The sequence below is a fragment of the Pleurodeles waltl genome, chromosome 11 (genome assembly GCF_031143425.1).
Source record: "Pleurodeles waltl isolate 20211129_DDA chromosome 11, aPleWal1.hap1.20221129, whole genome shotgun sequence".
Taxonomy (NCBI): domain Eukaryota; kingdom Metazoa; phylum Chordata; class Amphibia; order Caudata; family Salamandridae; genus Pleurodeles; species Pleurodeles waltl.
Window position 1 is genome coordinate 904,790,462 of NC_090450.1, and position 17,969 is coordinate 904,808,430.

The 17,969-nt window shown below is 42.2% G+C and overlaps 1 protein-coding gene across 11 annotated transcripts in view; it reads left to right on the forward strand.

Moving 5' to 3' along the window:
• ATXN2 (ataxin 2) overlaps positions 1-17,969 on the forward strand; it is a 1,121,476-nt gene that overhangs the window by 336,455 nt on the left and 767,052 nt on the right. For 7 of the 11 annotated variants that reach the window (XM_069214840.1, XM_069214837.1, XM_069214838.1 and 4 more), the window contains one exon: positions 12,921-13,118. The exons of the other annotated variants lie outside the window; for them this stretch is intronic. In XM_069214840.1, coding sequence (XP_069070941.1) covers positions 12,921-13,118 — 198 coding nt within the window. The remainder of the gene's footprint in view (positions 1-12,920; positions 13,119-17,969) is intronic. 11 annotated transcript variants of the gene reach the window in all.

Below are 17,969 nucleotides of genomic sequence, written 5' to 3' on the forward strand. Positions count from 1 at the left end.
TTCCACCAAATGGCTAAGGCAAGTAAAAGCCAACTTTGTTAAAGTGGCATTTTCATAATTGTCATTTAAAATCCAACTTCAACAGCAGTTAGGATTTTAAATTGGGATTCCGTAGACACCATACATGAACTAGTGATCTCTTTCCATTTGGAAATAACACCTATAAAATGTAATAAGACAACTTCAATGTTATCCTATGGGAGAGATAGACCTTGCAGTATTGAAAAAATTTATTTAAGACTTTTTCACTACTAGGTTCTGTAAAATGAAAAAGTAGATGCCTACTTTTTAAATACATTGCACCCTGCCCTCTGGGCTGTGCAGGTTCTGCCCTAGGGATGACTTGTATGTATTAAACAGGAAGGTTTGAGTCTGGCAAAGGGTTTATTTTGTCAGGTAGACAAGACAATTTAACCGACATACACAGGCTCTGCAATGCCAGGCCTGAGACATGTTTAGAGGGCTACTTAAGTGGGTGACACAATCAGTGCTGCAGGCCCACTTGTAGCATTTAATTTACAGGCCCTGGGCACATGCAGTGCCACTTAAAAATAAATTAAATATGCCAGATGGGAATAAACTAAGCTCATGTGTTTTAATGAGAGAACACAAGCACTTTAACACTGGTTAGCAGTGGTAAAGTGCACAGAGTCCCAAGACCAACAAAAAAATAATCATCAAAAAATAGGAGGGTAAAATGTAAAACGTTTGGGGGTGACACTATAGAGAGGGCCAGGTTTGACACATCCTCCCCTGCAGCCAAAAGCCAGGGGAGACTAATCAATACCTTGATGGACTTCCATGTTTAGGCAACAGAACATGGACACTGGCCCTGTACTAGAGTGTCCCATGCCAGTTCTTTGCCCCTCTGAATTCAATTGGATCCCTCTGCCTACACTCTCCTGAGCCACTAAACTGACCCAGTGGGAACCCCTTCTCACCTGTGGACCCATTCTGTGCAGCGCTTAACCTTAATTTGCTCACATATGCATCCCAGCAGGTAGATAATACTACCATGGCCAACAAAGTAATGTGGCTCATTCCTTCCTTTGGATCAGACTTCTGTCCCCAACCCACAGGAGAACTCTGCCCACAGGGGCAGCAACCAACAGAGGCCACTGACAGCTGTTAATGTAAACATCCAGGCCCCTGGATATCCAAGGGCCTCTGCCCTTTGTGGTTTCTTAGAGTTGGGGGCAACAGAGCCCAAGTGTTAGGCATCCTTTTTCCACACTCCGTCTCACCAGCCAGGGGTGGTAGCCTGAGATTGGTCACTCGGCCCAGGATCTATATCCTGAGGCTGAACAGGAGTCAGGTGTGAGTCCTTCCTTCTCTGCCCCTTCATCTGAGCCTCTGTGCCCTCTGTTTGGGAGTGGTATGTCCAGGTGCCTGAGCTCTCCAGCCCCTCCTTGCTCTTCTATCACAGGCGGCAACTCATTCCACAGAATATAGTAAATGGTGATATAAACACTAACTATCACCCTTCCCTGGGTCACCTCCCCACCCCACTGTATGGATACCAGGGCCATAGGGCAGACAAAGACCTGCCCCTGGGCCTGGCTTAACCTGCACACCTGACTGGTGTACTCCTCTGGAGGAACTGGCCTTTCCATTACCAGGGTCTGTCTGGCCCCGTGTCCTTCAGAGCAGTGACGGTGATCCCAATGATCTTGACCTGGTGGATGTGACAACTGCCAAGCTCAGGGAATCCCCAGTCGACCCGTCTGAGTTCCCTCCCCAACTAAGGGAGATTAGGTCATATTCTACTTCCTGCTCCTGGGTACTACCTACCCCTAAGGCCACACGGGTAGGGGAATGGGAATCCTTTACTTTCCCCTTAGCCTGGAGCTTGTGTGTATATCCCTGGACCTCCCCCTCACTCTGCCTTGGGGGTTTAAGGGTGGAGGTGGATAGGGTGTGTAGGGGGACCTGAACCATCCTTCTGGGGCCCACTCCCAGGTAGCTTTTAGGACACCATGGTGCTGACCCAGAGGTCTGCCTCCTCAGCAAGCTTCCTGTGGTCAGTAAACTTGCTATCCACTAAGTGTTGGCACAGCTCTGTAAGACAGATAAGAAGCATGTGCTCCCTCAGAATTAGGTTGTACAGACCAGTACAATCACCCACTTTGTTGTCCCTCACCCACCCCTTCAGTTCCTTGCTGGCATAATTTAACAAATCCACCCAGGACCGATTTGTGAGCTTGTTGCTGTCCCTGAACCTCTGATGGCACTTCTCAGGGGTCAGCCCATACTTAGCAACAAGGCTTACCTTCATGGGGACATAGCTGGTCTGATGCTCTGCTTCTAGTGTCAGCAGTGTCCCAGCCCCCCACCTCCCCTTTCCCAAAATACCTTCCCTGTACTCCTCTGTGACCTTATCTACTCTGAAAACAAATTAATATGCAGCAAACCACATGCATGTATGATCTCCCACAACATAGTTAAGCATCAGCTCCTGGGGTATGCAGACTTTTACCTCATCAGTGGACAATGTTGGTACACTGCCACCATCACTGATGGGTCTGTAGGTTGATTTTCTTTTAGCTCCAGCTCCAACCTGTGCTTCTCATGTTACAGTAGTACCTTTTCCCAGGCACGGCCCTCTCAGCTTCAGCTTTCTCCTTTGCCAAGGTCCTCTCAGCCTGCTTTGCCAATATGGCCAATTTCTGCTCCTCCTTTTTCATCTTTAATTTGGACAGCTGCTCTGGCCTGAGCTCCCCCTCCCCCCTCGTACTCCAACTCTTCTGGGGACAGACCCCTGGAAGACATACTGCTCCTGTGCTGCGGACAAAGCCTGTGACACGTTTGGTGCTGGTCTACCAGTTGAAAGTGCCTACTACACTCAAAGTGGATTAGTATGCATACCCTTCTTAGTCAAACAAGAATAAAGGGGAAAATCCTAAAGTCTTTATGCAGTTTTTCTGTGCAGGCGTTGCATGTCAATGTTGGTGTAGCAGGTTATTTATATAAAGCACTTGTTGCTATCTCTTAAAATTGCACAGGCTGGTGAAAATGATCATGCTGGGAGTGTAGCACAGCGGATCCCAATCTGTAGTCCATGGCACCCCAGGGATCCGTGACGCATTCCCAGGGGGTCCGCAGGCCTGGGATGGCAGGAAGGCACTTCTCCAGCTGGGGCCTCTGACAGAAATACATGCGTGTTTTTATGTTTATTACTTCCTTTGTGCAACAATTTTAAAGGCTCTTCAATGTTCCTTGTACATCCAGCATCTTTCCGGCACAAATAAGTGTCAAGATAACACTGGTGATAAATGTACCGCTGGAGAGAGATGGGTGTTTCGTCTAGTGGCAGTTTTGACTCCTCTAAAGTAGCGCATATGGTTAAAATGCCTTTGGCAAAAACGTGCATCATGTAAAGAATACTATTTTATGTGCATAACACAGTGGGTTACTGCTTCAGTCATAGATTCTTTTGTTACTGTGCAGTTCGTAAATTACCAGGGTAATCTAACACAGTGAGGTATGAACTCACATAAAAGAGCTGAATGCAAACTGCATGGCATAAATTAGAAAGTTTTGTTTTTCCCGCTGTCTTTCATTTTCCTTGTGCTGCTAAAGGTTTGCTTGCATAGAAATACATTCTTAATTTTAAAGTCAATGCTAACCACTGTGTTATATTCTGATTCCTGAGTTTGTGCTTCTCCAGACCAAGCACTCTTAGAAAATGCCTACCAGTGTGTGGGACATGTGAATCCTACACTTTGTAGTCCCCTGTAAAGTGCTCTGACACCCTACTTTGGTATGAGAGGTGCTTTCAAACAAATGGTTTACATGTGACAGGAAAGCTATCGAGAGATGAGAGATCCTTATGGTTTTACTTCCTTTCCCCACCACATATTTATTTGAAAACACTTTCTCATATTTAATGTATCTACAAAAAAGATAATAAAAAAAATTGCTTGAAAAATGTAGAATTTCACCTGAGGATTCAGCTTTCCTAAATAAAACCAAATTTTAAAAAGTGAATTGCTTGGATGCAGCACCAACCTCCCTATTACATTTATGAATGTTTGAAATTTAAGTTGTACAAATTGTTTGGGGGTCCCTGGCTTCCATTATTGAGTCAGTGGTGGTCTGCAGGAGTCAAGAGGTTGAGAACCACTGCTGTAGCATATTCAGTGGTTGAAAAATGTACTAAGGCTTCTCAAAACATTGAGTTACCTAGAAATTGCTTTTAGAACCACAGATGTAAAATGGAAAGCCACAAATAATAAAACAATGGTCGCTGTAAAATTTAAAGAAGAGGGTAGAATATATTGCTGTCGAACTGACAGTTTGTGTGTAGTTTTTAATGCAGTATTAGTGTAACTATTGCAGAAGTAATTGCTCATGTTTCAAGAGCATCTTTCACACAGAGGTTCTTTAAATTTAGGTCTGGAGGACTCCAGTTGCTGAATATTACAGTGAAGCCGGAAGGACTCAAACAAAATAATGTGTTGAGTCTTTGCTTAAAAAAATAATCTGACATATTAAATATGTTCTTAATATCCACTCTATGCTTTTATGCCCCAGACATATATATAAAGCCACTGTTTCTATGCCATAGTGTAAAAACAGCTTATCAAATGTTTGTACACAATGCTCCAACAGTGCCTGATGGCAACAAGACTTTTTATGTTTTTAAACCCTTTTAAGATTTGAAGTTTGTCTTCATTGATATTCATTATGGCTTTTTAGTCATTTAGTTTGTCAATCTCTTGATGAAGTTATGTAAACATTTGTGCCAAAATCAAGTGATCAATATATTTTGTTATTATTGTACTTTGTATGATATGTCTCATTCTGTAGGATCACAAGTCTGGATTGCACGTTCTTTGTGTGTAAGGATTTTATTTAACTCATTTGCTCACTGAGCATTTTTTACTTTTTTTAAAAAAAAATTAAACATAATAGTACAGCAATTATACAATGATGCATCCGCCGTGGATTATTCATCTCATCAAGCAAAGCTTTTCTTTATATCATTTTGTAGTTATCTTTAAAGGTACTGTCGGTGTGCCCACTATCTGCCCCAAATTATGTTTCTCTGTGCAGACTGTAGCTTTATACACAGATTTGTTTGCCTTAGCACATCTCTCAGACATTTCCTCATTGAATGGTCTTTGCCCTGTCACCAGTGGTGAGCAGTGTCTCTCTTTGTAATCATTAATCCTGTTGCCACTAGTGACTAGAATTTGGGTTCTGATGTTACCTGTCTTCCCACTATTTTCTTGAGTGTGTGGTATATTTGTGTCCGTTAGCCCTTAATAATGGGGGCAATTCCATATTGTGTGTAGGAAGGAGGCTATCTTTGTTTTGCCTCATAGATAGTTGAAGATGGGACTCTTACTCATTTCCTCAGTCTTTTGGGGGTTATTATACACTGTGAAAATATTTGAACTGTATTAAGCAAAGTCTGGTGATACTGCTAAAGAACATAAGGCCATCCGTCTTCACTCCTCTTCCTATATGCTGCCCAGCTCCTGCTTCCCTCAGGCCCGAAAGTCTTTTAGAGCGACGGGCATATGTAATACCAGTGATAATACCAGTGATAATACCCTTCTCACCAAGTCTCTCCAGTTTTTAATCTGGAGGGTTAAATTAATAAATATTTGGCAATTTGTTCACATATGTTTCAAGTGCATGACGCGCTTTTAAGTAACCAAAGACGTGATAATTTTGGTGGGCTAATACTGTCATGAGTAGTGAAGAGGATCTTAAATGATCAGAATCCATCACATCTCCCAGTTTCTATATTCCAATTAAGTCTCGGGGACTAAATCCATTTACACACAACACATGGACCAGCCATGTCCCATGCCAAAGGTGTGATTTGCAGGTAGGTTTTAACTCTCCTATCCCCCCCCCAAAAAACAACTCCATTTAAATGCATGGTGCCAGCAATCTATAGGAATTCACTGGTCCTCGGGTAGCATATGTGGGGATCCTTTGAGATACAGTAGGCTTAACAGTTCGAAGCTATCCAAGAGATCAGTTTGTAGCCTACTAGTTGGGGTAATTTGTGTCTTCAGTTATCTTGGAGCATTTTTGTCCTGACAAATGCATACACCTGTCATGGTGCAAAGGTTTGTTCTGACCCTCTGTGTAAGGCTCAGCACAAGATATAAGCAATGGCTTCATTCTGTGTTAACCTTGCTCACTTTATGGCAGCCAACCAAGCAAATTGGGCTTCCCCTAAGAAAAGATAAGTTCTTACAACAAGCAAAATAAGCACAACAGTTGCTATATAAAATCACTATCACTTAAATATATTGGTTATTGTTATTTGTATGCTGGGAATAACATTTAACGACTGAGTATTGATTGGCTTGGGGCCTCGCAATGCACACTTTTTGTTTTTTCTTCCCTAGATTACGTTTAAATGTCCATGTCATGATTTGAGTCTGTCTTACTGCATGCACCACAGCTTGATAGTATGTAACATCCAAAAACACAAAAGTCTAAACTATTTTGCAAAGATTGCATCACTTTATGCTGAATTAAAACCTTGACTCTCAAGAATGCACTTTCTATGGGCTGGTAGTTTCAAACAATGCTTAGCCAATAGAAAGCCAGATCCATATAGAGAAATAAGAATGTAGATAGGAAGGGCAAGCTAAAGCACTTGCTTATCACCAGTAAGCTAACTTGCATAACGCTTTGATTACAATATGTTTTAGTTCTAGATATTTGCATCTTCATCTAACTTGCATTTTGAAAAAACAACACTCGCAAGAAAGTAGTTAGTCATATTATGTGTCCTAGGGCATCCGCTTCATTCATCAGCAAAGTATTGACCGTTTTGATGGCAGCGAGGTAGATCAGAGTTAAATACTTTCTATCGAGATACGTTCAACCTGTGAATCTCACCTCGCTTTTAGGAAGAAAGTCAGTTTTTTAAATTTGGTCTGTGGACCCATTTTTTGTGCTAAAGATCAAAAATACATTTCTAGACTACATGTACTACAATTACAGCCATGATTTTCCCTGTTACAGGTGAGTTTGTGTGATGTAGGTGTCCTGTTTTTCACAAATGCAGTGCCCAGGAAAGAACAATTTACATAGTATTCAAAATGGCCTCTTCATTGCCTAGGTCTCCAAGATGTAGCTATGCAATTCTTTTCTCTGTACCTGAAGGGTGTGAATTGGTAGCTGGTGTCAAGAATTGAAAATTGTCAGCTAAAGTTTATTGCACAACATCTTTGAGCTTAGTGGTTGAATCTCTGTCTTTTTTTTTTTTTTAAGTGACTCTTGGCATTACTTGAGCCCAACATTAAGCCTAATATCAAATGTCCTACAACATTCTGCAGTGTGGGGAAACTTGCCTTGTTTCTGTACATGCTGAATCTGTTCTATGCTGAGGGAACTGTGCTGTGTCATAGGCCTGGTTGTTGTGTGTGAGTTGGGTGATTGAGGAGGCTTGAATAGCACTACACCTCAACTCTAAAGCTCCTTTCGTTCCTTTCTATGGCTACCTATTCACAATGCAAGAGTAACATAGTAGGTTAGAATGAGGATACCGGGATGCCTTGTGGTTCCTTGTTTAACAAGAACAACTCAACCACTAGACCACATTTTCAGACTGAACAGGGCTGACAGTCTCTGTCAAAAAACCCAGGCCACTAGCCTGAAACGACTGGCAACAGTGTTCAGTTTTCTTTCCCAACCCCCACCCTCCCCTCCCGACTTCGAGCCCCAGTCATAAAATATATCCCATAACCTACTGCCTGTTGTAACTGGTTTGCTCTAATCATTTGTTTTTGTCATTGAAACTACTTGACCAGTAAGCCTATTAGTGCCTCAAACATTCAGGCCCATCCAATCACTGTCCCAACCCTTCAACCTCATAATGGTACCTAAACTGGCACCAGTTCCAAACCACTTCACTCCTTCTAGCTTCTTCCACAGCGTCACCCCCTCAGCCCCTGAAAATGATGAAATTATCATCTGAAGCCAGCAGTCCGATACTTACTGTTCTGACATATGTTTGTCTAACTATTCATAATTCCTGTGGTTCAGGAAAGTTAGAGTCAAAAAGCTAGTTGTTTGCTTGCGATCACACAGTTTTGTCGGGTTGGGGTTCTGGGTTAGAACCTGGTTGCTTCCCTTGCATTCTGTATCTACTTACAAACTAGACTGCATCTTATATACAATGATCCAGGACCTTCCAAAGCATGACCTCATCTTCAAAAGGCTACCATGATGTTGCCCTGCAAGGTTTTTAGCAGCTCCATGCCTCCCTTTTTGACTTTTTGTGGGGTTCAGCAACTGCTAACTAGCAGGGTCTGTAAGCTAGATGCTTCCCACTGCTATCTGTATTGATTACAAGCCTTAATTTCAATCCTGGCAGGGCCTGCATAGCTGTCCAACTTTCCAATGTAATAAATTAGTTACCATTGTTAAACTTAATGATAGGGGCACATGTGACTAACAGCATTCATTTTAATAATGGTTTCAAAGTAGCTTTGGTAGATCAAAATAGACAAGAGGTATCACCTTCTCTGACAAATATTGTTTCATTCTTTAGTTTTGGTGATCTTGCTCGATAATTGTGCACACACAACCAACGTCAAGGCAGATGTACTTACCTTTTCCAGACATGCCCCATTGAGAGATGTGTATGATGGCTGTGTTTCACATCTTAGAGGCACTACGTTGTTAATGCTTTCTCCTAAGGCATTGCACAGTGCAATAAGTGGACCTTAAGAGATCTGTTTGATTCTGTCATTGGTTGTTAACTTGCCCCCTTCCTATTCTTGCTTTGAAAAGTTGCTAGCAGGCTCTGAATTGGAAAGAAGCAAGCAATGACAGTAGGATTATGCTACCTAGATGTAGAGGCGTGGGAACCTGAAAAGTCTTCGGACTTGAAACTTCACCAAATTGTTCACAAGCTTCATAAGGTAAAAAGCTTGCATAGTTTTTTTTAGAAAAAAAGGAAGAATAAGAAAGAGTTGGCTGCATTGTACTTTTGTGGCGTCAGAAAAAGTACATGTTGAATTCAAGGGCAGGTCAGTGCCATGCTTCCCATCTGCTAAAAGTACTCTAGCCAAAAGAAAAACCGACTTCGTGCTGCCATCATGCGTAGCCAAGCATACCCTCCTCCCTCTACAATTTCTTTCAGTTGCCATTCTCTACTGTGGTCGCAAATTGTCTTTCTTCTGTCATCCTCTCTCCGTTATTTTCACATTTTCCAAAACGAGGTTGTGATGAAAGTCTCCTAACCCCCACCATGCAAAGGGGTCCTACTACCTCCTTTCTGCCTGCTCCAACCCACAAAGTCCCACTGCTGCCTTTCTCTCACTTGTGCTTTTGTTCGCATGCAAACATAAACATATTATCTTGCATACAAATATTGAATTTACAAACGTTTTCCTTGAGTACAAACAGCAGTGAACCTCTGACTGTTACATGTTTCCTGGATTAAACAGTCACATCTCTGCTCTCATGCAAGGCCGGAAACCTGCAGCGGTGGCTCGGTTTTTTAAGAATCTAGCCCAATGCAATTCATTCTCACCCTGCCGAGCTGCGGTTTTTGTTTTTTTTGGTTGACAGGTACACTGATCTGGAAACACAGTTATGGTATCTAGTGGCCCATTTGTGTGGGCCAGTGGCCTAATTGTCACTATTTGTTTTTAGTCCAGCTTATTAATGACTCATGGCATGTTAAAAAAAAAAAAGAAAAAAGAAAAGAGAGCCTTTAGGAACAAATGCCCTAAGATAAGTTTTAGTAGGTAAGTAGTTTACTTTTCAAGTTATTTTGGGTTGTTTTTAGAGCTTTTCTGGCACCCTTATGTGGTATTCCTGGTATTATGAACATTCCACTCTGGATTCTTCTTAATAGGCATGTACCCTGTTTAACTATTTTCTAAAACCCATCTTACTTGAGCCTTGTGCTCTTCCTACTCCTAATTGTGGTTGTACCTTTGTTTGAGGTCAGACGTGAATCATGCATAAGAGTGACTGCATAGTAACTTGACACACCTATGCTCTCTTAACTGCCTTGGCTGTTTTGACCGCCGGTCTTTAGATGGACTGACATTTAATTTCAGAAATAAGATAGGTGGTTATGGCATGCTTGGTTGGGAATAGCTACTTGGGTTTGAGGGAGTAAGTTGTAAAAGGTTGATGTTGGACCTGCAGGGTCATCCCCAAACTTCTTGCCTTCCTCCTCCTACTTTTTCTGACTTGTTTTTGTTGGCTTTAGGACTCTGGACACTTTACCACTGCTGACCAGTGCTAAAGTGCAAGTGATTTCTGTCTAAAATGTATTGGTAATTGGTTTATCCATGATTGGTATATTTGATTTACTAGTAAGTCCCGAATATAGTGCACCAGGTGTGCCCAGGGCCTGTAAATGAAATGCTACTAGTGGCCTGCAGCACTGATTGTGCCCCCCACATGAGTAGCCCTGTAAACATCTCAGACCTGCCACTGCAGTGTCTGTGTACAGTTTTGAGCTGCCAGTTCGACCCAGCAAGTGCACCTACTTGCCAGGCACAAACCTTCCTTTTTACTACATGTAGGTCACCCCGAAGGTAGGCCCAATGCAGCCCAAAGCTCAGGATGCACTGTATTTAAAAGATAGGACATGTCCTGATAGGGAAAAACAAATTTAGCAGTATTTCACTATTGTAAGGCCTCTCTCTCCCGTAGGGTAGCATGGGGATTGCCTTGAAATATCTTTTAAGTTTAATTTCCCATTGGGAACGGATAGAGGTATGGAGTGTGGGGTCTCTGAACTCACAATTTAAAAATACATCTTTGTGGGAGGTTGTTTTTAGATTATAAGTTTGAAAAAATGACTTTTAGAAAGTGGGCATTCTCTTGCTTAACCATTCTGTGCTTCTGCCTGACTGTGGAATACACATCTGGGTCAGGATGACAGTTGGGCTGTTTGTGAATTCACTCTAGACAGTCACACAAAGTAAGCTGAGGTGTACCCTGCATATCCTAGTGGGTCTTCCTGAGCTAGAGAGGAGCTGACATAACTGAATAGGACTGTGCCTGTCCTTTCACAAAACAGTCCTCAACCCCCTTGAGTGTGTCTGAGGCCAGGGCAAGAAAGGCAGGGACTTGTGCACTAAGAAGTCTTTTCTTTGAAGTTCGCCTACTTGAAAGGCAGAAATTAGTATAGGTATTGGACCTGTGAGACCACAACTTAAGAACCTTTCTGGACTGAGGGCGTTCTGCCTGGAAGAAAAGCTGGATGCTGTAAGAGGGACTGCCCTTCTCCCTGTTGCTTTGCTGTGCTGGTCTGCTGGTTCTGTCCTGGCCTGCTGCTTCTGTCCTGGCCTGCTGCTTCTGTCCTGGGAGTGAAAGGACTGGACTTTGCTTTCTACATCCTCCTTCTCCATGGGCTGGGACTGATAGATCTTGCATCCTGTTGGAAGTCTCAGGGACATCAAAGGCCTCATCTACCAGCACCTGGGCTCTCTTGTTGAGAGTCTTGAAATGGCAAGTGGTGCCATATCCTGGGCCCTTGGGAGTGTGTTCTGGTGAAACCAAGAAGAAACCAAGCACATGGACTCCAGAGCATCGCCGAAACTGGCACTGCTAACTGACTTCACGCTGCTCCCTGCACTGAAGCTGTGGTCCCCTCTGAGTGCGACGGTCGTGACTGAGGCTGCAGGCCTGACACTGCCGCAGCACCTCCAAAGTCCCACTGTAGTGTGAGCCCCAAGTGTCATGTCACCAACGTCTGTTTCATCAGACTCACACTCCTCCTCCTCTGCACCTTTGGTCCCGTGGTGTGATCACGACATCGCAAAGTCGGTACCTCACATCTTGACCCCTCTGGATCCATCGACCAGGCCGGATCGTAAGGAACTGACTCCTCCAACCGTAGGGGACCAACGCATCACCTCCCGTGCCTAGCTCTAAGGAATTGATGCTGCATTAGTTCCAGCAACGCCTCACCTCCCCGACGTTGTGCAACATCTTTGTCTCATCTTTGTCTCACCTTTTACAAGGAACTGTGCCTGGGGCCTGCACTGCCTCGTGAGTGGCGTCGGACTGTTGGTAAGACTCGGTCAAGACGTTGTGATAGCCGCTGTTGGAGCCGTTAGTGCAATACTGAAGTTTAATCTATGAAAATTCATATCTTTGCTTGTGTATGTTGGATTTTTGTAATTTTGGTCTTGTTTTATTCAGATAAATATTGACTCCATGTTTCTAAACTGGTTTAGAGTACTTTTGTGGTGTTTTTAGTGTGTGTGTGCGCGCGTTTGTGTGTGCGTGCGCAGATACATTACTCTTTGCCTCCGAGAAATGTCTAACTGCTTGAGCAAAGCTACCAAGGGGGTGAGCAGGGGTTATCTTAGCTGTGTGGCTCCCTTAACCTGACTAGAGTTGAGGGTCTCTCCTTGGACAAGGTGCAAACCACTGCCAACCAGAGACCCTGTTTTTAACAGTTGAGAATAATGTTTGGACCGCCTGCCCAGTTTTATTCTGGAATGAAACTGTTTGAATTAATGCAAAACAGTTCATCAACCAAGTGTTCCAGTTACTTTTAAAACATAATAACTAATTGATATATTTTGTCATTGCGTGTATTTTTTAATACTAAGAATTATTTTTCAAGTACATTGGGACTTTGTAGCATAGTGCTCTTATTTGCAAAACCCAAAAATGCACAAACAGTTGTTAAACAATCTAGCAGAATAAGGTATCCATCAAATTTCTAAAGTAGTACTGTATGGACCCTTTGAAGGCTTGTTTAGATTTGCCCTCGATCAGTTTGCTGTTTTTACTTCACAAAACAAAGTTTGGTTTTTGGCGTTAGAAAGTAAATCTTAAAATAAATACCTAAAATGGTTGAATGTTTAGGAAATCATTTTTGTCATACTTTTTTTCTGTTGACATGTTTCCCCATATTTTTCTTTAGTTTTTATACTTTTCCTTCATATCATTTGTTCTGTCAGGTGTTGCCTGGCCATCGCCTTGCCCATCTCCTTCCTCTCGCCCACCTTCTCGCTACCAGTCAGGTCCCACCTCTCTTCCACCTCGTGCAGCCACCCCTACAAGGCCGCCCTCGCGGCCATCACGGCCCCCGTCTCACCCCTCTGCTCATGGTTCTTCAGTTCCTGTCTCTACTATGCCTAAACGCATGTCTTCAGAAGGTACAAACCATAATTAATTCATGTTTGTTTGTCTTTACTTAACTTTATCTGAGTTCATAGTTACACTATTGTTTCCTTTTCATTTCAGTAGCTTAATTATCTGTTTTGTTTTACTTGTAACATACTGTTTCCATTAACCTTTCTTGTGGCAAGTTAAAAAAAAAAAAAGCAGAGATGGAATGTTTTTAGCCTGTTTAGACTGTTGAAAAATAGTCATTATGTGCAATAACTAGTCATGTATGTTTTTTCTATAACAACATAGTTCTCATTTCAAAAATAGTTAATATCACATAGTGTTAGCCTGACACCTTTAGATTTTCAGCGCTTTGTTTTGTGAGAGCAGAGGTATTGGCCTTGAAACTCAAATTTTAGGTCTGGCGTTAACCAAGGCCTTTTAATTTATTAAAAAATATGTATGATATACTTAACTACAGGGGCCTACAGCAAGCCTTGTTCATCCTTTGGTCAACTATTGACATTCACATTTGTCTTCTGTCCACCACTGCATGCAGCCCGGGGGCAGTGGGTCACCCCACTTCAGCCATTAACTTTACTGTGAGTGACCGCGTCCTGCCCTTTCACAAGGGGGACATCCACACACAAAGTAGAACCCATAAATGCCAGGAGCTTGATGGCAGTGTGTGTGTGTGTGTGTGTGTGTGTGTGTGTGTGTGTGTGTTGTTTAGTCCATTTGTGCTTTAAGATAATAATTTTTTTCTTTTAAGGGTCCAACGAATTCGCCAACAACATTTTGCAAAAATCATGACAAAACAAGCATTGGCCAACACTAGACCTGTGGATGATGCCACTAATGGTTTTTATTGTGGTCTGTAAACTGTATTAGATGTTTAGCCAGCCTTGTGTAATAACATAAAAAAATTCAACCATATCTGCAGAGAGAGCCTCTGGGTCCAGCCCTCTTTGTCCTTTGGTCTGCTCAGCTGCCGTTCTTGTTTTGCTTTCACCCATATGAGTGTAAGGCATGGGGCTGTGAGTCAGTCTTCAGTCTTTTCACGTTAAACTTAATTAAAAAAAGTATCCTTGTGTGAATAAACTGTTTTCAAGTTACAGTAATTTAAAGCCAGTAGTACCCCCTGTGCAATAAAACAAAGTGTTTTAACACACTTCCAATATGGTTTGCCGCCTTCTTCCCTAGCAGACAAAATTGCATCTAGATGAGCTCATCTAACTTCTATCTTTCTCAGTGAAATGACAAGATACTTCAAGGCTCCATTTTGGCTCCAGTGTTTGCCACACTTCCCGGAGCTCTTTAGGGAACATGGAAAAAGAAAGCCAAAATAACACATTATCAAATCAGTCTTTTGCGTAAAATGTGTTGTTCCTACTATCTATCACGCTACACAATCATACAAGCCCCCACTCTATCCCACTTCCATTGGGGTAAATCATTCTCGAAGGCTTTTCAGATTCCAAATTTGACCCTCCACAGGCAGCCTTCCATGCAGCAGTCTTATCAACCACACGTGAAGGTAAATTCGATTGCATTGTTTCCACGCTCCAAAACCTTCATTGCTTTCCACTATCAGCATACATGGATTTAGTCCCTGCACGTCTGTAAAGCCATCCACATGAAAAAATAGGATGCCTATTGGGAAAGTAGTCTTCCACAGGTCTCTTGCACACCACTTGCAACATTAACCAATATTATACATTTCTCAATTTAAAAGTCTTGGGTAACATTTTTTAGATCTATCCATCCCTTAAAGTCATGTTATCCCATAAAAAGGATGTTTACCTTTCTTAATGTTGTAGCCACCCCTTCTGTTTTTTTTATAATGTTCACCCATACTTCTGTAGTTTGAATGTAGTGAAACTTATCCCTGATCTCTGTAAAAAAGTGCTTTATTCCCTTGGTGCTAAATCAATGCATCATTTTTTGGCAGCCAGGCTGAAGGATTTTTTTGGCTCCTAGGTGTTTCACTTCAGCAAGTTGAGCTCCAAAAGGTTCTTCAGTCATTTGGGCCTCGTGTGTCTTCCTCTCAGTCCATGGGCCTGCTCCTTTCTTCACTGGGCAGTTCTGTTTTCCCCTGTTTTGGTCTGATCACAGTAATAACACTTCCCCAGAGTTTAACACCAGCCAGTAAAGAAGACAGGCTCAGACAGTATTTTGCCTCTGGCAAATGTCCTCTCAGCACTTGCATGTAGAATCTCTACAGGCTCAAACGGAAGTCCTAAATTTGTGACTCAAAATAAAAGTTTTATTCTACTTTGAGGACAGGTGTAAAAGCAGAGCAAGCGAAATTGCTACCTTTGTTTAAATTTAGAAATATTCCTCCAGTGCACTCATGGTCAGTGTTGTCTACTTTGCCGGGCTTCTGCAGTAAAGAAATGGTATGGCCAGTCCATACCAATGAAGGTGTCCTGTAGATTCCAACATTGCTGTTTGGATCACAGTGTTGTAGTTTCCAGGTAATGGTTTCCGTAATTGAAAATAGTGGAACGTCGGCATTGCCACCTACTGCTACCTGGATTTCCCTACAGCCGTTAAAAGCTGGAAACCCGACTCATACTCCTACATATTGTGACACTGCAGGTCTTACTGAGATTCCGACTACTGTCCATGGTCTGGGCATATCGCTTTTGGAGAGGGTAGTTGGTCTGCTTCCTTGTTAAGCTCTTTTATTATGCTCTGGTGTGATGTCAAACATCATGCATAACTCTGTGTTCGTATTTACAACTTTCTGCGAAACAAAAAAAAGGAAATAGTGGAACAGCAGGCAGATGCGGAATATCCCTGGATGGTGAATCACCTACAGCTTTGGGAGGATGTACTGAGCAAATTACATACTGGATGTTTTGTTTACAGTGAATGAAATAGCCTGCTAGGAAACCAACATTTTGAGCAACTATCATGTGGTGTCCCAAATGGACACCGGCCATCCTGCCCGTGGTCTCCTCAATATGCAGGATAAATTCAAGGAAAGGTAAAGGCCCCTATTTTTGGTGTTTTTATTTTTTTGAGAGAGCTCTCTCGATAGGAAGTCTTTTCACAAGGATGCAAATAAGAGCCTGTATTCTTCAAAGTAAGTCAGCTGCTGTCAGGTACCTCTTTATTTTAGCAGTGCTAGTCCTCATCTAAGATCGTGGTCCTCATCTAAGATCGTGGCTACTCTTTGACATCCCATATTCTCTTTAAGCACATCCAACATTCTGCAGTAGAAAGAACATGTGGAGCACGTCCATGGATTTTCAAGTTTGCTGAAGGGTAAACAAATGGCAGGCCAGAAAATAACATACGGGAATGGGACATTTTTGCCAAGCCATGCATAACACTATTGTACCACGAGTGGTTTTGAGCACAGATCCTGTTAGGGAACGCTGGAGAATATGGACACTTGAGGGAAGAAGGACAAATATGGTGTATAGTATAGAAATTCTTATATCTGAAGTCAATTGGCAGGGAAGACAATGGGCCTATATTTCTCTTAAGAGTCACGGTTACAATCTGATACCACAGATTTGCTTGTTAAAGGGAGCGCTAGTAAGTGCAGGATGCCTCTGGGCAGCTGTACACTTTAGAAGTCTGAAATTAGTACTGTACAGGGTAGAGAGTGCATGCCCCGTTTGTACAGCTCAGTAAATATGTTCAGGGTCTGATTCATGTTTCCTCGGTGTGAAATAAAGGAAATTACAAAGGTACGTTTTCCTCCAGTGTATTGGTACATGGCTCCTGTGCTTGGTTCGGCAAAGAAGTTCCGATCTGCCTTGATTGCCTTTGTAAATTAATTCCTGGACTTTTCTTGCCACATAAATTAGTCAACCCTGGCTCATAATTTCGTCTTTTACTGCCATATAATTCCAGTGGCCCTGCATACAACTAAAGCACCTTCTTCTTCTATCTATAGCAAAAAATGAAAATGTTGCCATTTAGCATCCTAATTTAAATCTGCCATGCTAATTCTAATAGAATATCACTTTCACCACCCTACCATCAGAGTTGCTAGCTGGCTAACACAATTCCCCAAAAAAAGACACAAGACAGCAACAGAGGAGAAATCAACTAGAAGGGTCAATCAAAAATATGAACTGTCATAGTGTAAAAAGGATTTTAAGTTGGCGTGAATCATGGTCATAATTGTAATAAGGAGAGATTATTAAAACATATACAATTATCATATAAACCTTTATCAGAAATAAACCATTAGACTGTAATGCTCAAAACATCCCCTAGAAGGCACCATAACAAAAATATAATCTATAAGAAGCATGGTCATGTAACCATATTGTTAACCCCTAGAGGGCATAACCCCATAAAAAACAGGAGAAAGTAATCCGGTGTATCCATATACCTGGCTCCTAGCATTATGCCTCCTCCAATGCTGTGGACCTATTTGATAGCTGGATCTCTACCTCTCTGAATTCAGTTTTGCCCATTAAACTGAGAATAAAAAAACCTGCTCATAAGTCTAATCGTTGGTTCTCATCCTCTCTATTAGAACTCAGAAAGAACTGCAAAAAATTGGAAAGAATTTGGAGGAAAAATTACAGCTCCTCTGCTAAAGAAGCCTACAGACAAGCTACTAGATCTTATCACTATAAGATTAAGGCAGCTCAAACTGCCTATTATAGCAGCAGAATAGACAATTCTTCTGTCTCTCAGAAAGAAATTTTCAGATTTTTAAAGAGCTCACCATAACTCCTATGCCGCCCTCCCCAGTTGAAGCTTCCACTATCTATAGTAATGTACTAGCAGCTCATTTTCAGGATAAGATCACTAAGATATACTCTGGTTTTCTCATTTCCATCTCCGGAGAAGCTAGATGAGCAGGATACAAATCTTCCTTCTGCTATGACCCAGCTAACTAATTTTTCACCCCTCACAGACGCACT